Source organism: Myripristis murdjan, chromosome 12 (assembly GCF_902150065.1).
Source record: "Myripristis murdjan chromosome 12, fMyrMur1.1, whole genome shotgun sequence".
NCBI lineage: Eukaryota > Metazoa > Chordata > Actinopteri > Holocentriformes > Holocentridae > Myripristis > Myripristis murdjan.
The window spans coordinates 19,718,104-19,742,245 of NC_043991.1; the positions used below are offsets into that span (position 1 = coordinate 19,718,104).

A 24,142-nucleotide genomic window follows, 5' to 3' on the forward strand; every position below is an offset into this window, starting at 1 on the left:
GATTGTCCAGAGCTGATTGTTCACTTTGGGACATTCATCCGCCTGTGGACATGAAGATTTGAAACATACTTTATTTCAAGCAGTGCACAAGAAACTTGCACAACTTTAAAAACCTCGGTGGAGCCCTTGTTGAGAGACACTGACTCTAGCAATAAGTGTTGGGACCGTATTCCCACCATCTGCTGTGGGAGAGACGGGAACCAAATTTATCGAGGGAGGCTGTGATGATGACATAAAATAATCTGTTGCTCGTCTTAATTCTGATCCTCTAGATTGCCTAACTACTCATAATGTGACAGTAAAGGGGCAAAATATAAGAGCAACGTGTTTATGGTGGTAGGTTATAATGATGAAGACTTTGTAGCAGGAAAAATCAAAAAGTCATAAGGATTCTGCAGTGTGTTTCCATCACTGACACTGACACAAAGCCTGCTGCTGTGTCAGGCAAGTACAGCTTCTTGGTCACTACCCAAGGCCTGAATATTCAGTTTAGGTCTTTGCCTTTTTCATCATCCTGTCCCTTCATTTTAGATTGATTTTGTCATTTGGTGATGGTATAAAGGTGATGCTCAGGGCTTTGCCCAGTCTGTCTGAGGATGCTCATGCTGGTGTGGAATCAGAGGAAAAAACCTCAAGTATGTACAAAAGGAAAACATCAGAGACCTCTTGCCTGTTATACAAAGCATGAGCCTGCGATGTTCGTAGTTTCCTATTGGATGTCATGCTGTTGATCTGGTACTGTGATGCTATTGGCTTGGAGCTACACACCCACTGCCCAATGGCTGCCACCCAGAAAAGTCCCAAGCTCAGCAAAACAAGAAAATCTGGGCAGAGGGCAGGGTCTCTGCAGACACACACTTCTAGTGGCTCATCAGTGATGATAAACAGGGATTATTTTTATATGAATCTATGCATGCTTTTTTTTCCTGCCTTTAATCCATTCTGCCTTTAATAGGAAGAAGGCAAATAAACAGAATTTCATTATCAGAAATCTGCATAAGACCATTGGGGAGCTCCATAGCTCCATCAGAGAAATTTGTGCTGTTTGTGGATGTAAGTCCTTCCCATCCATCCCCCCTGTAGTCTTGTAGATTCTACTTCGCAGAGTTATATCATAATAATCCTCACTCACTAACAGAAACTTACGAGGTCAGGAAATTAACTTGCAAAACAACAAAAGAGCACCACAAAAGTAAGGCTGTGGGCGTATTTGTGTTGAAACAGTGAATCTTTTTGTCAGAAAAGTCTCTAAACAGTCATCACCTGAGTCACTTCAGTGAAAAGTCTATAACTGTAGCTTTAAATCTATTCAAAACAATCAGTTGAATTGCCATGTAAATGTATAATCTGTAGGGTTTATGATATTGATTTGCATGCACAGAGGACAAACATTGTGAGATATTGATGTGAGCAATATGACACAAGAGGTGATTTGGTCGTAGGAACAAGGCCACAGGCTGAGTGCTGCAGATCATCACTGAATTCTATGCCTTTTTGGTGAAGGTGTATAAACAACTAGATCCATAACACTGCAGAATGCCAGTTTGCCTCCTGCTTACTAATTCATCTGATTGGCTGATTTCCCATCAATCTCTATGGAATTTCAACACCTTTCCAACTACAACAAAAATAGCAGGCCAATCAAAGTAACCAGTGACAGGAGGAATGCAAACTAGATAACATCTACGTACAACTTAATGGCCTTTTTTCTTTCTCTCTCGCTCTTTATCTGACACACATGCACATACAAACACACACACATGCGCACAGAGGCTTCTTCTGACAAACTGAATGACATAACAGGTGAGCTATCTGTATAATCAGTACAAATAACATATAGGCCAGAGTTTATCAAACTAGAGATTAGAGTCAAATGACCTCAGATCAGATGGATTATTACACTATGAGTAATTATCCAGATAATCACACATCTGTTTAATCCACCATACACCTCAATGTAGTCAATTATGCCTTATTATTTTGAAATATAATTCCTTTTGTTGTAAGATGAAGTCATGATTGATTGGTTTAGGATTGAGGGAAATAGTTTCATATAAAGAGAAATGGCTATTTTAGATAGAAATCATTCAAAGAAAGGTTGATTATCATATTTTTTTTTGCTTTGGCTGCAGTCTCTATATTCTGTAAATATCAAATATCAACTCCACCTACTGTAATATATCTGTGTCTACAAAATACATGGCTTCACATTCATTTCATACATACACCATGTCACACCATGGGTGTTCTCTTATTTCACAATGAGTTCATAGTCCAATTTTGTACCTTGTTGCTTAGGAATACTTAAAATACATAATTTCAGCTCACACAGTATAAACCTCAGTTACACATGCCAGGACCAGCTGGTGACAAACATATTTCAGACCCACCTGAAATGCCAGGTCACAAAAGGGCAAGCTTTTCCACATTCACCGAGCCACTCCTGGCGTGCTAGCAAGTTGCTAATGTAGCTGCAGACAGGTGTCAGCCATCTTTAATGTTTATGACAGAGTGCTTTTCCCCTTGTGCTAGTGATGTCATCAAGAGCCTGGTGTTATTAATGAATAATGTCTGCCGGTCGGAGCTTAGGTTTCACTGCAAGTTCGGGCCCAAAATTATTCCATGGCTTCTAATGATCTCAGCAGAGAGAGCGAGAGAACGGCCACTTTATGAAACAATAAACAAACGAACGGCAGGAGCGAAAGAAACAACTTGCATTACAGGGCACTGAAAGGTCACATGGGCCTCATGCACTGACAGAGCATATAACAGACCCTGCTGATTGGTCAGCCTCTGTTTCCTCAAATATTAGGATCATTCCTCTGTAAAGCATTGAGAAGTGCACTCTAGGGAGAGTATGCTTCTTCTTCTTCTTCTTTTTTTTTTTTTTAAATGCATGCAGAACTGCTGACTTTGTTTCCAGATAAAATACAATTCGGGTCATTCAAGATATTTAAAAATGACTATCAAACAACTTGCATGTAGAGCCACACCCTTTTACTGGCCTGACTACCTAGAATTTAGCAGTACACAAAGGATTTGATCATGCAGTCCTACTCACATGCTAAATCAGAATCAGCATTGATTCATTTGCCGACAGTAATATATTCTAAGTGATTTATCTTGGTGGAATTGATGCAAATACTTATGTACCACTACCACCGTACCACAGAGCAGACTGACAGGCATGGCACAGGAGCAACAGAACCTCACATACAATTTAATGGCACAGTGCAAGATACTGTACAGCTTAGACTAAGCATGGAGCTCTGTGTTCAGTATTCAGTCCCTATCATTGCAGCTGGCGAGGATAACTTCTCATGGCCTCTGATTTTTTTTTCCTTTTTCTATTTGTTAGCTCTGTTTGCCTTATTGAAGTGGCTTCTGGCCAAGCCGTATTCATTTTCATTTCCCTTCCTCTGGGCCTGCTCCTTGATTTTCCTCAGGTTCCTGACTTCCTCAGTAAACCATGGCTTTATGTTGTGAGCATTGTTGGAGGAACAGACAGTGTCTCTATATAGTGTGAAACTTGCATTTTTGAAGGCCTCACAATTTGTATCACTGGGGAAGTTTCTGGGGTCTCCAGTTTGGAAGCAGTTCGATGGCATAGTTTGGGTTAATAAGATTGATAAGAAAGAGTAAAAATAAGAAAACTCCAGATGTATTTCAAATTGTTCAGTCAGACTCTATGCTGGTGCTTAATGTAAAACTGGAGACTTGCAGATGTGTCAGAATGGTTTATTTCTTAGTTTGTTTATATCACTGTCACCCTGCAACTTTCAATTGCACTGCAATGGCTAGCATTGGGCACTGTAATGTTAACAAACCAGTTTTTGAGTAGAGAGGATCTTTATGCTTTAACAAAAGCTAGTAGCACTGTCAGTAATATCATAATAACAGGGTAACACCAAATTCCCCATATACTGGAACATTGAATTTCATAGATAGAAACTGTACTGTTTTATGATAGAATCAAGGTTCATTTATGACTATTGAAAATCAGTCTTCATTTGAATAATTCTGTGTAAACCAAAAGAAATCAGAAAAACAAATATTGTTTTTGCCTCAAAAGAATTGGATATTTTCAAAAGTAAAGTTAAGAAAGTAAAAAGTGGGACCCCCCGGTGGCTCACTGGATAAGACGAGAGCCATGTGCCGGGGCTGAGTCCTGACCACAGCATCCATCCTGGGTTTGAATCTGACCTCAGGCCCTTTGCGGCGTGTCATCCCCTCTGTCTCTTCTGTCTCTCTCTACTGTGACTGTCAAATGAAGCAGAAATGCCAAAAAAAAAAGGTAAAAAAGAAAAGAATTGCAAAGTGTGGGTGTGGTTTGTTACCTTCCCTGGTGCTCTTTTGGGTAAGGCATAACAGTGTTAGACTGTGGTTGTCCTGGACACCTCACTTCTGGAATTTTTTTGGTCTCATTTAAATGCTTGTGAAGGCTTGTGTCCCGATGGCTGACCTGGTAGAGTGTGTACCGTGTATCAAGGCTGAATCCTTACTGCAGTGTCTCGGGCCCTTTGCTACATGCAATCCCCTCTCTCTCCCCTGCATCTCCTGCCTCTCTCTACTATCACTATTAAATAAAGCAGAAATGCAAAAAAAAAAAAGTATGAAAGGCAACAAATGCTTCTGAAACCCTTTGAACTGTTTGAAACCTGAGCATACTCAACTGATTTCTTTCAAAAACATGAGGAAAAAGATGATGAGCAAATCATGCTAGAAATGGTTATGTAAATTATGTAAAAACAACAACAACTTAAAAGTCTTACTCCTGCAGAGCCCACCGCTCGCTTTTGAAATGATGCCTATGGCGCTGGCAGCCCCCAGGTGTGAATCCCACCCTTGGCAAATCAAAGTATCTTAATAATCAAGAAGCAGAAGATGACTAACATTCAGAGTTTAATGCTGCTTGCCACAGGATAACTCTGTGAAATAGTTTAACAAAATGTATTCCTGGGAACCATGAGCAGTCTCACTCCCTCAGCTCCTCACTCCCTGCCAGAGCGCCTGGAGTCACCCTGAGCTCCGGGATGAAGCAAAGCTCAGCCATATCCCAGCAGATGTTCTCACCGCCTCTGAACTCCCTCCAGATGCTCAACTGCCCGGCTTTCCTGTTGAGATCCACACTGGAACGATGCAAAGTTCAGACATCTATCGCTCCCGGATTCGCTCCTTTGTATCTTCACTGCTGTGGCCTTGATGAACCACATCACACAGCCTGAGCGGAGTGGAACAGTCCTGGAGCCGTTTGCTGTGGTCATTTAGCTGGTACACAATAAAATGGTGATTGTGGTTAGTTAGTGACAACACACGTCAGTAGGGACTTCATAGTGTGCGTCACACTAGCTAGTGATATGCTGTGCTGTGGCTGCTTGCTGAAAGCCGTAATCAGTGTTAATAGTTTCCAGCAGTTGGTCCAGCAATCCTATCAGTATATAATACTAGTGCAGAGTATAAGTATATTAGTGTAAGACTACAATATCCAGAAAACTGGAAACAAAAACCAGAAAAATGCCTCTACATTGTATTTTTTTTTATTTATTTTTTTAATTACGCAACCATAAATTAGCAATGAATAAATAAAATGAATAAAAATCTCTATATCTCAATGGACTACATTTCTGCATTTCTAATCTATCTGTCTATCATCAAGATTGCTTCTTGAGTGTGTGTGTGTATGTGTGTGTGTGTGAGCATGTGTCTGTCCTTGTGCATGTGTCTTTGTGTGTTTCATTGTTTCAACAAATAAGGACAAGTTGGACACAAACACTAAAATTTATAAGGTCATAAAGAACATGATGTTTATCTTTTTTCCATCTCATTACTTTTCCTTTCTTTCTTTCTTTCTTTCTTTCTTTCTTTCTTTCTTTCTTTCTTTCTTTTCCATTTCTAATAAGTCACAGCCAGTCACCATCTCCCTGTTTTTCCCTTTTGCCTGTATCGCCATCTGCTGTTGTTTGTAGGGACTTGCACCTCCAATACTTTCTATAATGGAGCAATTTTATTAAGTAATGCCTTTGGTTTGTGTCATATTACATTTTAATTAATCACATTTATAAGTCATGAGAATATCTTACATCTTAAAATTAGAACCTGTTAATTTTGTCACGGTACAAGATACATGATCCCATTAGGTCCCAGACCCCCACTTGAAGTGATTTTGCCCAGTGGACCCTGATGTGAAGATTTAAGTTTGTGTTCAGCATTACACTGATCGAGCGTTGAACACTGACAAACCGATTAAAAGTGGTGACACCAAAGCGTAACCCCAAAACAATCACATCACAACTGCATCTCTTTGTATTGTAACATTTTGTGGTGAATTAAATTACAGTGAAATTTTGAAACCTGAGCAATATCATTTGATTCCTTTCAAAAACAGTGAAGGAATCAAGTGAAAAACAGGAAAACAAAGACATGAGTAAAAAAGAGCAGAAGTAAAAAAAAAAAAATCTTCCATTTAAAAAGTTACTCATTTTGCTCAGGACCTCCTGGAAGACGCCCAATGACCCCTGGTGTTCCCTGGACCCCACTTTGAAAACCCCTTCCCTATGAAAGTGGGGGTTTTCAGTCAAACCTGGCAACCTGGACTTTGGGGGCGTGTTTGTTTACATTGTCGATCACGCGCCATGCGGCTCCGGTCTCGCTGCGTGATGACGTAATAACAGGGACATTCTGCTCGTGCAACTCGTGAGGAGAAGCGGCGATTTTTTTTTTCTACTCGCTATAATGAATCCCAAGGTGAGAAAACTGTGTTTGTGTTTCGGCGTATCACCAGAGCGGTGTGCGGCGTCGTGGGAAATGAACAGTACGTGCACCCAGGTAGCACGACGCGGAGCTTTTCGCAGTGCTGCACAGCCTCAAACCACGCTATGTGCACGGCTATGTAACAGTGATGCTCTCGGCATTGTGAGAATAAACACCTTAAACGTGTCAGCACCGGCGGTCTTATGATACAGACATGCTCTGCACACACAGATGCACTGCAATCTTAAATCAACTCGGAATGATTTTCGATTAATCTCCCAGATCTGGTTTAATTTGACTTGGGATACAGGCTGACATCTCCTCTGAGGTAACGTTACTACACCTACGGCTCATGCGGTGTAATATCGGTTGCCAGTTAGAGCTGCCTAAAAAGACAAAATAAGCCAAAAGTAGTAAAATTGTAGCCATGGATTTTCTTTGCTGAAGAGGATTTTCAATAACTTGCACAAGAGCTATATGCCTGCACCTAGAGTCATCAATAGAGTCATTGATCATAACAGTGCAAAATAATAATAAAAAAGGATTAGCAGATCAGAATCTGTACTTAAATGTATCGCTCAAAAATAAAAGAGAAAGGCCATAAAAGAGAAAAAAAGGAAATAAATAGGAATAATAACTAGAATACTGTATGTATGCACAGCAAGGTATATCACAACTATACAGAATGTTATGGCTGAATAATTTATTAACCATATACACAAGTCCCAAATGCATTTATAGTTTTACATTTATATTGCACATCTGATGTAATTTAAGTTTGTGAACATGATAATGCAAGCAATCACCAAGGTAAACAAAAATAAAGTTTTTTTTTTCAGAAGGGATTAATTAATGCCCCTTTCACAACCTCTTTGTTATTCTGTTTCATATGATAAAAGGCATTGTATAAAATGGCAAGGATACAGCTATGGCTGTCTATTTTTTTTTTTTTTTTTTTTTTGAATGGGAAACACTCTGCAGCACACACTTTTTTTGTACCTCAGTTTGATAATACTTTATATGACATATATTGCGGTCATAGTATAACTCCACTCCATAAATTTCTACTTATATCTTTATGTCAGCCTTAATAGGTGTGTAAACCAAGTTTAGCCTAAATCAGGGTTGCCAACTTTTGTCACTGGCTGTAACATTTGCTTTTGCATGTCTTGAACAATATATCATATTGTTATTTATTTAGCAAAGGCCTTTATAAACAACTAACTATTGGCTGAAACATGTCATAATTGCCTCCTCCTCTTTCAGCTTTATTGTATATGGTATAACGTACCTTGAATCTATACTATCTGTTTCATTCTGAACAACAGTATGTGTTTTTATGATCTGTTGTGATGTAAGACAGAGTTAAAGGCAGACTGTGCAGTTTCAAAGGGGAGGAAGCCTCACCTTGTGGTAAAGCACGATGAATGCCACTCAACTCTCAACTGAATATAACTGGGAAATGCCTCTGAAGTTCAGTCTTTTACCCTTCATTTCAAAGTGTTACATTAATTTTATGGGTTATTAGTCTTGGCATGAATTTCAGGTTTTTTTTTCCTTCCTCAGCCTCATCCTTAACATTTGTAAACAAAATGATGTGCCATTTTGTACCTCCATAGTCTGCCTTTAACTTTTGCAAATTGGTTGTGTTCTCCTGACTCATACGAGTGGTTTTGCTGAGGATTAAAAAGTTACTGTCACAAGAGCCAGTAAGAGTGGAGCGATCCAATCAGGACACAACTCTTCAAGTGCACCAGCTGTCCTGTCTTAGCATGCTCTACCTTGAACAAACAACAGAGTAAATGTTAGCTCGGATTATATGGCCACACCATTTGAAATGTGTATGCACAATTTTCTGAAATGTCCCATTAACATTGCAGATTTAGACCTGTGGCAACCATGACTTCAGATGGGAATGCACTTCGAGTTGAGTTTCCAGATTTCCCTTGCTCCCTTCTGCAGAAGCTCAACCAGCAGCGACAGAGAGGTCAACTTTGTGACGTTACTGTGGTCATTCAGGGTCACCAGTACCGCGCACACCGGGCAGTCTTAGCTGCCAGTTCTCCCTACTTTTGTGACCAGGTGCTCCTAAAAAATAGTGCTCGGGTTGTGCTCCCAGATGTCATGCAACCCCTTGTGTTTGAGCGCCTCCTTCACTCCTGTTACACTGGAACACTTGTCTTACCTGCTGGTGAAGTAGTAGCTTTCCTCACTGCAGCTAGCTTCCTTCAAATGTGGCACGTGGTGGACAAGTGCACTGAACTCTTGGAGGTAGGTGGGTGTACTGGCAACGTAGAGCAGAAGTCAAAAAAAGGACTGGGGACTTTGGCATGCAATAAAAGAGCTGAAGGCAAGCCTTCCCCGGGAGACAGTAGCTACCACAGTCCTGGAGATGTTGACATGCTTCTTGATTCTTGCACTGGTGGAAGTGTGGACAACTTTGCTAAGATCGAGATGGAGCAACTTCTGGAGAACAGCAGCTTCTCTCCTCCTGCCTTGGATCCAGATGCCCAGGCTTGCGGCAGCTGTTCCTCTCCAGTTGAGCCAGAGTGCTCTGGCAGTGAGGTTACTAGTCAGAATGGTGAAGAGGAAGGTGATGGGGAGTACCTGCACACAAGACCTGCGTATGTCCCGCCAAGTATCATGGGCCACAGGAAGTGGCTTCATGTGAAAGCTGAGAGACCTGAACGGGATAATTGTGGTGGCTTGTTTTGTGAAGCAGGTCCAGACATAGGACATTTTAACTTTGACCGTTCCCAAGCCTCGACAAGTAGAGGTTCTTTTGCTGACAGCATAGATGAGAAACTTGTAGCTCAGTTAGAGGAAACCCTAGATGGTGAACAAACTTATGAAGATCCTTTGGACTTCTATGGTACCTCATTGGATGGCTTTTCTGCTGGCAAGTGTGAAATCAACATTTTAAGTCCAAAAGAAGAACTAGAGGCAGCAATAGGGGAATGCAAGGATGACGAGCCGACCAGAAGGCAGACTGCGAGTGGACATCAAGATGAGACGTCCCACTCTGGCTTTGCATCAGTGGTCTACAAGCTCTATCCCTGCCAGTGTGGCAAGAGCTTCACCCACAAGAGTCAGCGAGACCGTCATATGAGCATGCACCTAGGCTTGCGGCCATTCTGTTGTACTGTGTGCAGCAAGAGCTTCAAAATGAAGCACCACCTGGTAGGCCACATGAAAATACACACAGGCATTAAGCCATATGAGTGCAGGCTTTGCTCCAAGAAATTCATGTGGAGGGACAGTTTCAACCGGCACATTTCCTCCTGTAGTAAGACCCACCATGCCAGGCAGGGAGTCACCGATCAGTCCATGCCCTAAAACTGTTTCAACAGCCTTGGGTTTGTTTTTAATGAATGCATTAGGTTGTTTTTCCTGATCTTTGGATAAGATTCACAAGGCTAGTATGGGTTGACATGGGTTGGTCAGTCCTATCCACGAAGACTACCTGCACACCCCAAGTATTGGACGCTGTCTTTGTTGTTCGGCCACTTCTGTGGATGAGTTTAATCCAGCAGCCTGTTGCGCCGGTTACATTTAAGTTCTATGTGGGCTAGTTTAAGCGTGAAGTCCAAGTTTACACATTACTGAACTTTTTAACAGATGCATCCACTGAAATAGTTCCAACATAGACTTCAGTTGCAACTTTAAAGTTACACATGCCTCCTATTAGGTATCCTGTCCTCTGTAAAATAAGCTGTTGACATGGTGGGGAAACATGCTGGAGGAGGATTTAGTCCATTTAGTCCATTATACCTTTGAAATCTATCCTCCATCACAGATTACATCCTTTTGATCTGTATGATGATTTAGACATACATTTGTGCTTTTGTCTTCTCCTGCGCAGAGATACAAAAAATTGTGGATCTTCTCACCAAGTTGCAGCCTGACATGGACAGAGACAGTTTCCTTCGCATTTCTCGTCAAGTGTGTTTAGCACTAAGATATTTTTGCGACTGGATCATTTCAGAACATGGTTAATAATAATTAAACCGCTTGATGTCCTTGTTGCTTAGGCCCCTATGAACTCAATGAATCCTTATAATATATCATCTTGATCACTGTAAGCTTAAGTTGTACTCTATAACATACCTCTTTGCTTGTCATTTACAATTTAACAATTTTTTTAATGTCACTTAATCTATTTTTGTGACTACCCTGGGTCAGATGACATTAATGGTACTTTAGAAACTGTTGATTATTTTGGTCGCTGTAGAAAGTCACTGCAGATTGCAGTTATATCCACGGGCAGTGGTAGATAATCTGTGGATCAGGCAGGCCAGGTTATAAAATTAACATTCTTATTAATAGCATATGGGTTGCGGCAAGGGCTGTACCCAACTCGAGTCGACTCAGAGTCAGCATTTCAATATGACAGATTGATGCTTGATGATTTTGTTTAGTTCTGAAGGTATTGTCTTGATTTCGCACATGTGCATATGATGTGTTTTTGTGTTGATTATGGACAGATTGGCTGTCAGAGTGACTTCAGTACTGTCCTCCGCAATTCTCCAGTTAATTAAGCCAATTAACTGTGCATCTACCAGTTCTTAAAGGACATAAAAATGTAGTATATTTCAGTGTATTCCCAGCTCATTCTTACAAGAATATGTCGTGTTATTGTCATATTGCAATGCCCAGTAACAATCTTAACAAAACAGAAACAAAAACAAAAACGTCTGCTCATCTTGAAGAATCTCAGGTCATCTAGGGGGTTTCCAGTGGATGAATCATCTCTTCAGTGTTCAGGGGCAGTCCAAGGTGCGGGGAAGTGAAATAACACATCATCATACAGCACACAATAAAAAATCCCCTGGAAAGCTTGTGCTGCTCAACATAATTTAAAAAGCAACATAGCCTACAAGGACAGCCAGAGGTGGAGTGCAGTGTCCATGTGGGTGCGGGTCTCTAAATTGGAGGCAATAATTCATTCGGGCATGTGGCGGGGGGATGATTTATGCTTACATGCAGATTCAGATGAGGTCAGAGCCAATCCTTGCATCACTAGTCTGCAACACTATTTTAGCTAGTGGCCCCTTTACAGTTAAGATGCAACATAAGTCTCCATGGTGCAATCAAACAAAGACACAGCTTTGGTGTCAAATTATTGAGTGTAGAATTTACACCCTAATTTATAGAGGCTGGTGCAGCAGGGACCATTGCATTAGATACCCAGATTTCAAGCATCCATATCAAAACAAGAGTCAACAACCTAAGGAATATCCACTTTACCTCACACAGTCTTAATGAGCACAATTACAAGAGCCATGATAAGTATGGTTTTTGTGATCCTGCACTGGCTTTTCCTCTATTAACTGTAAGAACAGTACATCCTTTTCCTCAGGTGTCTACTTATGTAATTTCCTCTAAGGTGATTATCTTATGTTCTTTGTCTTTTTTTGATTTCTTATGATCTGATATCAGCATTGGATTAGATAAGCTCTTATCTAGCATAGCTATAGATTTTGGGAACATATAATGTAAATGAGGTTATGTTTACTAGAATTAGTGGTAGCAATTCATAGTGAATGCTGGTGAACAGAAATGTAACAGTGTACTGTATTACCCAAATAATGTCAGTGTAACTTATACTGGGCTTTGAGATTACTTTTTCATGATAAAGGTTCATATATATAATACAGATAGTTGTATGTTTACCTCTCAGACATAGAATCATTACAAAGCTCAAGGAATTAAGGATTTAAGATTATGAGGTATTGATCTGCTTGTGAACTATTGACACACTTTGTCTAAAAAAAAACAAAAAAACAACAACACCAAGATAATGTATAATCTACCTCTCATTTTAATGCATGCCATAAATGGCTTTTGTAGTACTGTAACTATTTTGTAGCTGGTTTGTTGACTGGATGTAGGACAAAGGTTTTGATGTTCATATTTCATAGCAAAAATTCTCAGCTTATTGAGCCTCACTTTACGGGTCACAATGTGTCTTTGAAAATTACTTAACAGCATTTTTGGAGGAACCAGCTACTATTTAGCATTATCACTCTATTGTAAGGAGATTGTTCAATGCAGAACAAAACAAACACTGTACTTAAGTTATGCCTTTCATTAATGTTTTCTCAACTATTTTTAGGTATCACTAGCCAGTTAACCTGCCAATGAAATGCTTTTAATAGAATAGCTTTTCTATAAAATGTGTGTTCTGTATAGAGGTACATACTTTAACTGTCTAACATGTATGGGATATGTGCTATGTTTTTTTTTTTTAATACAGCAACACAGTTACGCTTTGTAAATTCAAAACAAGGCAAATACAGCCACCAGTACAAACTCAGGGGCTCAAGCCCATGTTAGGATATTAAAGATATTTATTATGAAGAACCTGAGGTATATGCATTTTGCAGATATTATAATAAACAACAAATCATTGGCATGGTCTTTTAAGGGGAGTGTACAAATACTTAAGATTCAGTACTTATTGTCATAACTCAATGTACGGCATTTGTCTCTGTGTTTTGCTGCACACAATACAAGAAAACATGTATCACAAACATTAGACATACACTTGCATCCACTCCCCATCATATATATCAAACCACTATAAACTGCGATCATCATAAACATAGATTAGCAAACACCTTTCTTAATTCATAGTACATCCATTCAGTGAGACTGTAATTTATATCTTATGTATTCATCTTTGTATTTTTGAGGATGGTGAGGCACTCAATGTGACGATCTGTCCTGCCTGTGATCAGGATCCTTGACATTTTATAATAAATAGAGGATTTGTGTAACTATGAAGATGTGCCACAGCATTACCCCCAGTGTGCCATAACATGATGTTGAGTGCGTATGTGTGACTTCTAGTGATTGTGCCAACCTATATTTATTATTCAATTTTGAAGCCCTTATTTGAAAGGCCCCCTCCACATGTACAAATCAGAATCAAAATTCAGTTTTTGGTGATGAGCAAATGCACCACATCTGCTGAAATTCCAACTAAATTAAGCTGAAAATGGCCTTTGTATCATTTATTGCTGTTTTAACTTTTAAACAATATTAAAAGAATTTTTCCTTACATCTCATTAACAACAAAACGCAACCAAGTAGTAAAACAACCACCCTCGTGGGACTTGAACCCCTGGAGAAGTGCAATGGCCAGTTATTATTTTTCATGTTTTAAAGGCTAACATGCTTTTCAAAACAGAATGCTGACTTCTCCATTGATTATCTGTGATGCCGAAAAACAGTTACCTTAGTTACTGAACTATAATTCTGCAACAAATCAATTTATAGATTTGTGGATATGTGGACTGAAAGCATGACCACAGGCCTATAAATGATTTGTAAACAGTTTACTGTAATGTCTCTTGGGCTAGTTTTGTGACTGAATGGCTTCTGGTAAACAAAACTGAAACTACTTTAATCAGTGAGTACATCATAGGCTATATAGAAAACCTGACTCCCACGTCTGCTTTTGGGAATATGCCCCCTGCATATCCTCTCACAAACAAAATCTACCTCACAAATCTAGCACATTTATTAGTGTTAACAAAATATCCTCCTCCCACTCATTTTTTAGGGTCATTTTCTTCTTATAGAAGAAGTTGTGAATGTTTTGTATGAAATGGTATCTTCAGCAATAAATGTTTGTGAGTCTCATATTTCACTGATGTGTTTATTTTTGTGGTTTTGTCCTTGGATGACTCATACTGAACTATTAGACAGAAGATCCTTCTTCTATATGGAAGGGTGATAACTTATGTTTTTGTTCTTTGTGCTTAAATTTACATGATTATTATTTAACCAAAATGTGAATTTTGTGACAGTTTTAGTAGGCTAATCTCTCTATGATTAAGAATTACATGAGCTTATCATACAGTTATGATCACTTTGTGTAGGCATTCATATGCACACTCAGTGTCCAGCCGCCTTTGTAAGCTATTCACTTCCCATTGCTTCCTTTAACATACAGGTACCTCAGGTTGTTCACAGTGGCACAGATGTGGCATTGAGAAAACCTATCCTCCATAATACAATAACTATTTAATATTTCATCCAAAATGTTGTAAACAAGTTCTTTAAAGCAAAGTCCTGATGATTCATGTTTGTTATTTGGTTATTAGGACAAATTGTCCTCATCTGCGTCATTTCTTTGTAACTTCATACAGCTTCGTATAGTCAAGATAAAGTGCTATGATAATGAATGTTACATTTTGTCCTATAATTTTGAACTGTAAGCCATAATATATTTTTCTTATACTCCCTGGGTCACGCTGACTCATTTCTGCATATTGGAATGCATTTCTGCTTTAGTAGGTCTTCTGTTATTTGGACTGTGCTCCAAACAACTTTTATGCAGACAGACAAGATGCACCTAGTTGTTTGTGTGTACACGAGAATCAGCATGCCCACTGTCTGTCAGTCTGACCACTTTGTTCTGCTAAAACAGCCTTTCTGCGGCTCGATCACCTCGCTGGAGGAAAGTAGAGCCCATCGGTGGTCAGATTTTGTGTTTTGCTTCTGGGAGACAGCTAGAGAGCGGCTAGCTAGGGATCTAATCAGCTAGCCAGGGATGGAGCCATTTCGTTTTATAGCAGCTGTGGGCCTGAGTTTTACGTGAGCTTTCCACTTCAGTCTGTGGATATAATGTGTAACAAGTGTTTTTTTTTTTTTTTTTTTTTTTTGGCTTGGCTTGGCTTGGCTTGGCCCTGACTTTAGTGCCTCCTGATCTGCCAACTAGCTAGCCCAAGAACAAATAATCAATGACACCTCAAGATAACAAATAAACAAGTTATTTTGGATACCTTCATCTGCAGAAAGTTGAAGCAGCGAGGGGGTGAAGACGAAAGCAGAGGAGGAGCTTATTCTCGACCGATACAGAAATTTAGAAAGTTCAAATAACAAGAGGCTGTAAATTGTACGGTAGAAAGAAGACCTACAGTAATGACTCTGATATGCAAGGGGTCAATGTAAGGCTTAATGTAGCTTTAATTTTTTTTTTAAATGGAATATTTGGGTTTTTTTTTTTGACATGGTGACATGAGAAGACATGCAGTGCAATCAGTAAGAATTCAGTAAGAAATGAAAGGAAAATTACTAGACATTTAGAAAAACAATCCCAGAAAATTCTCAAGAACTAGTTAAAAAATCCATAAAGTAAATAATTATATATCTAAAATTACTTTACAAGACAAATAAATTAACCCCCTATGAATAAATAAATAAATACTTAAAACAAAAACATGAAATTACCACAGTTACCAAAAATCCTAAAAAAAATTACCCCAAAAATAAAAATGAAAGTGAGGCTGTTCATCTTTTGCACCTATATGTATCTATTGATGATAAAACGCAACCCCTCCCCAGCAAATTATTTATTTATTTATTTTTTCGCCCAGGGCGCCCAAATGTCTTGGGACGGCACTGCATGACCCTGTGTCTCTTCACAGAACAAAACAAAGCAGCAAAACAAATACTTTTGCGAGAGGATCCATTTTTTTTCTCTCTCCTATACAAAAGCCCTTGAATGCGTCGACCTTTCATATTTCTCCTGACTTGGGAAGTCTGATGTAGGAGCTTACGCCGACTACGTGAAGGCAGCATACATGCACCTGCGTCTGCTGGACGTTGCACGGAGCCGCCCTGTGATTGGCCAGCCCTCACTGTAGGCGGGACTTGATCCGGATGCGAGCGGATGATTAGGCAATACACCTGACCGTCAAGATAAGTGCACCTACCTGACACTTCCTGCTGTTGGTATTTATATATATATTTCCCCCCCTTTTCGAATAGCAATTTTACACATCACTGCCATGTTTGTATGATTTCGTCAAATGTATCGCGTACGGTCTGTGGACCCTGCGGTTCAAGCGTTGCGACCTTGGCTTCATGTTCGCCTGAAAGGAGGAACCCGTCGGCGGCAGCGAAGCACCGCTCGGATATATAGGAGCACAGTGATTGAACTATTTTATGTGGACCTGTATTGTCTTTTTTGTTGATACGGTAGCAGCGGCGGCGGCGGCGAGGGACCCTGATTTGTGGAGGTATGTCTGCACCGTTCAAGTGTACGGCATTGTGAATTACAATTACAGAGGTGAAGCCTATTTCTCAAGCCACAGCAGCGGGGCTTAGGCGTTTTACTTATGGGACAGGCTATGAACACCTTGCCATAGGCGGTCATGGTCGTGACGGTGCCACAGGGCGATAACGTGGAGGTGCGTGTTTGTGTACGTCTCGCTGTCACGTAGGCTGGCCGCACGGATCTGGGTTATGCGACACTTGACTTTGATCGCATCTGTCTTGGCAACGTGATTCTCCTCCGTGTGATGTTCCGCTGGGTGTAGGTCAGCAGGTTGCAACACAACTGTGATTGCAGTGGAAAAAAACAGACTGTTGTGCTAATTATTTGTCTCTCGGATGCATGCTGCACTCTGCCCGTCTTGGTGTTAGCTTAAATGACTACATCCAAGGTAGATTCGGTAATAATAAGATATAAGATGATATTGTGGAGGAGCCTGATACATCAAGAGTGTGCGATTTTTTTCTTCATATGTATTTTTTGCATAAAGAAAGGCTTTGATTCCGATTGAAATGACATGACACTGCTAAATCACTCTTTCTTTCATTTATCCTGTGCAGATCTGTGGCTGCCATGCCAGTTATTTGCTTTCCTTGCTGGACACCCCCCACCACCACCACCACCACCACCAATACACACACATACAATGGCACATACAGATTTCTCCCTCATTTGCTGCAATGTCACTAATCACTGTGCATGTTTGATGCACCATGAACTGTGCTTTGCATCATTTTAGTGCTATTTTTTTGTGTGTTTGGCTTCACTGCAGGTGTAATAACAAAGGCAAATCATGCCTAGCTGTTTTGTAGGTATTGGATAAATATAAACCATGCAGGTTAAGAGACATGCACAAGTAAGTGAGGTGATCTCTGTGAGGCATTGATGCACTGCTAATAATGATTAGGATGCATGTGAATATCATATATGACAGTAGTCCCTCTCAAATCGCATACATGGCAGTGGAGTTGACAAATAATCTTCCTCCAAACTTGCTATTTCCTTGTAACTGTGACTTGTCAGATCTAGATCTAGGGAAATGTTCTGCCCTGGATAGTGCCGCTGAGCCTGTCCAATCACATCCTTGAAGTAGAAAAGGTCAGGGTGTCTGTGTAAAGGGATTCTCAGCTGCCAAGATGTTGGGTTTTCCCTTACTGGTCTACTTCCTCCTGCCTTCGGGCCTTCCTCGACTTCTTCAGGGATTTCCTCAAGAGCACCTGCATTCATGTTTACATAGAGGTTGACCCAGGCGTAGTTTGGTAGCATAGCCTCATTTTTTTTTAGTTTTATCGCAAGTGAGGAGAGTAATCTTTCAGTAAGGGCTGAAAGATGAATTTTGCAGATATTGTGCCGTGATTCACGGTTTTAGTAGAAAGAGCTGTTAAAATGATAATGCTGTGCTGGTGATTTTTTGCTGAAAACATGAAAAAATAGCAAATTTGTAGGCCAGGGCGTCTCTGTAGCACCATCATACATTCTTTACAACAATGTCACATATTTGACCTTTATCAAGCAGCTCCTGTGTTTTGAATGTTGCACTTGGTCATATTGCGAATTTGATAATATTTCAGTCAATTGTTCAGCCCTGTTTGGATTTGGTTGTAATTTTTGGTTTGATTTGTTTTCTGCCTTTTTTCCTCTTTGCTTTTTGTGTTGTGGTTCATGTTCCTGATAAATGTTAGCCGTCCACACTTGCTATCGAGATGGATTTCCACAAAATTATACTAACATATATCACTAACTTACAATCTTCTGTACTACTTATGCACCTCAAATGCTGAAACTTTAGTTAAGGAATTCACAAACGTAATGCTACAACAGAGATGACAGAATGTTTGATGACTGCATTCATTTTTTATCATCATCCCATGACATCTGCAGACAAGCTTACAAACATACGCACTCACATTCAAAACCAAAACCAAAACAAAACAACAACACACACACACACGCACACACGCACACACGCACACACGCACACACACACACAAAGCTAGACAGAGATAAATACGTCAGTATATCAACCTATAAATGAATCATTAAAGAAAAAGCATGAGGCAGAATAGCAAAACTGTAGTATCGCACCACAGAGACTTCATATTATCCATTTTTCTAATTCCATTCTGCTACTCCCTATCCATTACAAGTAAGTTGTGATCTAATTGCATTTTAATACAAAGATTCCTAATGTAGGCTGTTAAATAATATATTTAGCCAGTGTAGTTAAAGCTGCACTTAGCAAGATTTTTCTGTAAAAAACCAGCCATCTTATCATCCCACGCATCAGGAAGTGAGGTGGCAGCGCTGAGGTGAATCCTATCCCTTCATCCTATTTTTCTAGATGAAATTCTGTGTCCGCAAGACCTGTTGAATTACAAATCACAACAGTGAAATCCAGACTGTCTCCTAAACCAGGGGTGAGCAGCGCTCTGTCTCAGAAGAAGCTAGAATCGCCCACATTCAGTTTTTCACTTTCTCTTTGGTATTCTTTGGTATAAAGCATCACAGACCAGCTGCTCTGGTAAACATGAGCATATTGTGTTCTGTATCTGGTTATAAATAACAGACGTCTATTATCATTTACTTTCCAATTAAGTTCCTAAATACTTACTAGGAATTTATTTAGTATTTACAGTTCAGCTTCTAGACAATTTCCCAGTGAGTACTTTTTGTTACCAACTTATTTCCTTATATCCTTATTTCCTGTTACCCTTTGTTCTTCAATTTAAATGCAGCTCCACCCTGTTTCACCTTCACACAGTTCCAAACATGTATACTGGGAGCTGCCCAGATCAACTGCAGCCTTGTGCTGGTCACTGAGCAGCTCCACTGGAGCAGAGGGAGGTTCAGGGCTTTGGTGATTCAGGTAGTTGACAAATGAACTGAACAAAAATAAGCAAGTCTGGTTGAAGCCGTGTCACCACAGCAGCTTGACGCTGAGTAGTTTCTGCTCTGCCATGGTCCTGCATGGTCCTAGCGTGTGTGTTTGTGTGTGTGTGCACACCAGCACAAAATTCCACGAAATTGAGTGTGGAGTCATCTGATCGTTTTTGCCACTAAACAGCTTTTCTGCAGTTTGGTGACCTCCATGTGGCAAAGTAGAGCCCAGCAGCAGTTGTTGCATTACTTTTTTCTGATGAAGCCCACTGCCCTCTGACTCTATTGAGAATTACAGCACACGATGACCAACTCTGTCCCACCGTGTCTTTGCTTTATGCACTCCAAGTCTTTAGTGGTCTTTTTTTCTGTGTGTAAATACATGTCACATTTTTAAGAATCTCAGTTGCATCTTCATCCCTTCCATCCTCCCCGAATCATCTAGTGTGAGCATATATGATTGACAGACTGTCTGAAATCTTTGTGCGATGCTGGGATTTAAGTTTCTGAGTGTTTTTCCAGTCTCAGAAATGCGTGTAGTTCTGCTGCGTGATGATGCACATAATATAGATCCTCCATCCATTTACAGTTGCTGTTCTTATGCCTGTCCTTAAACGTTACAGCTGGCTCATTCAGTACATGTGATATCAAAGAGTCAGGAGTGTAGATACACTATACTGTCCTTTTCAACAACTGATTGATATTATGATTATATAGTATTACTTCCTCTGGGATTAGGAATGACGCGTTTTCTACAGTACAAATTTAGAAGAGACATCAGAACCATGACCGTGTATTTTTTTTCTTTTTTTTTTTTTTTTTACCAGTGTGAGGGTGGGAAGATATTTTAGTGTTACAAGTGTTAGAGTACTGCGTTCATCTCTCCCACTGTAATTTGCATGCAGCTCATTGGTGTCCCCTATGTTCTTCGCTTTCTTAAAGGAACATTTTGGCACTCAGGTAGTGTGTATGCTAATACTTTGAGAGGAGAAGTCCATTGTGACCGAAAGAATGACTCATGACTCTGGGCAGTCAATACTCATAGTTATACTGTGTTCACAGAGGAAGAGTTGCAAATATGAAAAGTGAAATATTTTATTCATGAATCATGCCTGTGGTAATTGCTGCAAATACCTCAGCCGTTTGTTTCTCCACAAAGGCGAGGATGAGACTGTAATGTGAACAAAATGTGGTTAAACATGTTTGGTTATAGCAAATGTGTTTATGAAGCCAAATCAGGCTCACCGAAAGACATCCACTCAAAAAACTCTTGAATGCTTGACTTTAACAACAGATTGGTATTTGTGCCAAATCTGCCACTGCAGCACCGTTTTCACATTCCTCCTGTGAAGGGGAGAGGCTTGTCTTTACTTCCCTTAAATCTGGTGTTGTGCCGGCCACATGCCACAAACCTGCAAATCTGCAAATTAGAGAGTAACGTCTGATGATGCTGAAACTAGCGCAGCAACCGTTGGTGATGTAAAACGTTACCCACTGTGGACAGCAGACAAATGCCAGCCGTTGCCAAAACACTAGTGTCAGAAGCAGTGTGGTGATTGGTGAGTGAACTTTAACTTAAATAAGTCTCCCATGAAACAAATGTTAAAATCAAAGCTATGACCGACACAAACTAGACATGCTGTATGTTCAATTACTGCAGCTAATTTTATAGCGCACAGAGCGAGCTGCCATTGCTTTGTATGTGATAGCTGCAGGCTGACAGTGATCTAAACAAACTGAGAAATAAATCTACCATTCAGACCCATTGACAGGTCTCTGATTTTGATGCACACCAGGCTCTTGTTCAGAATCAGAGTCTGACTGGAGCTTTTTTTGATGCAGACCAGGCTGATTTTGATGCACACAAGGCTCTTGTTCAGAATCAGAGTCTGACTGAGGCCTTCCTAATCCTCAGTGAGGAATAGGAAATAGGGGTGCTTGCAAACCATTTTCAGTAGTTTATTTATTTATTTATTTTTAAAAATGCAGAATAAACATGTAAAACAATTGACCACAGAATTTTTCTAAGGATTCAGAATATGTCTGGTGGGGTCTTTGATAATGCTCACAAAGACACCTTTGTGTGCATTAGTATGTGAATGTGAAACAGACTTGCCTTCATGTCTAAGTGATGCTTTTATATTTGGTGTTGAGACTTCAGACAGGTGTTAAAAACTAAGTGAAACTAAGTGTATTCCTGACAACACTGAATGGCCTCTGGTTTGAACTTTAACAGTGCTCGAACCAATAGCAGCTCAGTAAGTCCAGGAAAGTTGGTTTCGTTTCTCTATGACCAACACAGCTCTTGATTTTGCAGCACATGAACAACACCCATTAGGAACATGCATCAAAACAAACCTGTACATTTATTACCAAGTGTAAACATGTTATTTTAGTGGTTTTGGAAGTCTCTGCATGTTTTGGTCTGTTGCATTCACATGACTGCAACTGGCTGACGCTGCCTTTCATAAAAAATTCCTGAAAGGTAGATCTGCCCTTTACTACTTATATACCTTTTATATATGGTATTGCAACATCATACCCTGTAATTTATTCAAATACCCTGAAGCATGCTTTGTGTATCGCTGCCCTTGTTTTAATATATGCGTCTTTTTTTCGCTGTCGTTATACCTGCCCAGGGACTGCAGTTGAAATTAAGCCAAGATTAAATTGGCACATTTACAGAAATGTTGAATGTGTACAAATGAATGATAAATAAATGTAAAATTTTTTATAATGCAGGTTTAGAATGGCTTGGTTCCTGCGTTACTGTATTACATGCATTCTGACACCCAGATAGCTTTTACTTTGACTAGAAATTTGACTTCATCCCTCTTGTTACTTGACTTTATTGGACCTCATGATTTCTTTTGCATGGTCTAGCTTGGGTTGCTTCAGTGAAACTTTCTTGAAAGCCGGACCTCACGTGACTTTATTTTGGATAACTCTGAATGTGTCTGAGTTACAGTTTTAAATGTCTGCCAGCTAGGTAACATCCTAGATAAGATGACTATTTAAGTCTAGGTCTTACTCTGAATTTGAATTTATCAGCAGCAGCTTATAATGAAGACCACTGGATGTGAGCTTGGCTCTTGACTCATAAGTGATTCTGAATTTATCATATCTTACTTTGTCCACTTTTTGCTGTCTGCTTTAGGGAGTGAGAGGGACCTGGCTGGCATAAATTGGATGTGCGGTATCATGGTAGGATTTTGCATTTGTGGCTGGCTTAGAGACACAATCGAAACCGTATTAAAATAGCTATAATTCTAATGATGATGATTCAGTAAGAAAGATTCAGCAATAAATGAAGCTGAAATCACAACTGGATCAAAGGTTGGCTATGTGATTTAAGGAAGTTTTAAGAAGAGATTTTCAAAATGACACTGACTTAGCTTTCCCGATTTCCTCTGACAGGTTAGACAGAAGCTTGTTTGCCTTTTATGCAAGACTCCACAACAGACAAGAGGCTCCTGACTGAGGAGATCAGCCTACACACACAATAACATGAGGTTAAGTGATCTGAACTGGAAGTAGGCGCTTCCTAAAGTGCCTTCAAGGTCAGAGTTAGTCCAGTGTGGAAATGCTAAGATAATGTGAACTTGTCTATTAGTTGCAGCTAAAAGCCTGGCAGCGCTCTTATGGACAAGATCAGGGCATAAAGGTAGTCTAGCAGTGACGCAATAAAAACAATTATAATTCTGTGTGTTTTTAAAGCTCAGAACAGAGGTAACCACTGAACCTGAATTGGAGTATAACGGACTTTCCCATTCAAATCAACATAGCAGGATGGTTGGAGTGGTGGCCATTTTTATGTGTCGTTGCCATTTCAAAGAACTGCAGCCGTTGCATTAGCCTAATTATTACGTATCATTTACATGGAAAATCTATGAAAATTTCCAAATGCCTATCACCCATTCATGACCTCATGATTTTAACTCTCTGATGTAACATTAACAGCCAATGAGCAGCTTTTACTTCCATTGTATTAAATAAAAGACGTAATTGACAGCTGAAAAATTTCATTCAGGTATCCAAATGTTAACTTCAACATGCAAATGGACATGCGTATGGCGGTAAAATTATACTTTGAGGAATGAGGTGCATTAAAGACAAAAATAACAGCCACAGGTTCCACTACAATAACCCCTGCAACAGTACAATGTCAGCCTTTGTTGACTTTCTAGTCACGTGTGTCTGTGTGTTTGCCTGTTTATGTGTGGGCTTGTTTGCTTCACTTCTCTCCTGTGGTGCCCAGCAGGTGGCAGGTTTCCACTTAGCAGCGAGCAAAGTGGGACATCATTTTGTTAGACCCCTTTTCAAGGACATTAGAGTTCCCCCTTAGGACAGCCAAAGACTTAAAGCTGCTAGCTAGAAAAAAAAGACAAGTAACATCACCAAATGCAAACTGGGTCTGGAAAAAGTCAGCGGTGAACATTCTGAAAGCTG

At 39.9% G+C, this 24,142-nt stretch overlaps 2 protein-coding genes across 8 annotated transcripts in view; both read left to right on the top strand.

The window, feature by feature from the left end:
* The first annotated feature begins 6,658 nt into the window (after nucleotides 1–6,658).
* zbtb43 (zinc finger and BTB domain containing 43) lies at nucleotides 6,659–11,472 on the top strand. 2 transcript variants are annotated; one of them, XM_030065554.1, is made up of 3 exons: nucleotides 6,659–6,744; nucleotides 8,631–9,930; nucleotides 10,613–11,472. In XM_030065554.1, the coding sequence occupies exons 2-3, from the start codon at nucleotides 8,650–8,652 to the stop codon at nucleotides 10,700–10,702; spliced, it is 1,371 nt and encodes a 456-aa protein (XP_029921414.1). In that variant the 5' UTR covers nucleotides 6,659–6,744; nucleotides 8,631–8,649; the 3' UTR covers nucleotides 10,703–11,472. The 2 variants fall into 2 exon arrangements, with proteins under 2 accessions (XP_029921414.1, XP_029921413.1); XM_030065553.1 differs by having other exon boundaries at nucleotides 8,631–10,697.
* A 4,962-nt stretch (nucleotides 11,473–16,434) lies between these two features.
* The window catches only part of LOC115368799 (ras-specific guanine nucleotide-releasing factor RalGPS1), a 72,542-nt gene continuing 64,834 nt past the window's right edge, over nucleotides 16,435–24,142 (top strand). For 4 of the 6 annotated variants that reach the window (XM_030065144.1, XM_030065148.1, XM_030065145.1 and 1 more), the window contains exon 1: nucleotides 16,462–16,781. The gene's annotated coding sequence lies outside the window, so the exon portion shown is untranslated. Of the gene's footprint in view, nucleotides 16,782–24,142 lie in introns of all 6 variants that reach the window. The other 2 variants (XM_030065146.1, XM_030065147.1) reach the window with 2 other exon arrangements.

What these genes read in the sequence shown, in the direction of transcription:
- zbtb43 (XM_030065553.1), top strand. Translation starts at nt 8,650, where the DNA reads ATGACTTCAGATGGGAATGCACTTCGAGTTGAGTTTCCAGATTTCCCT.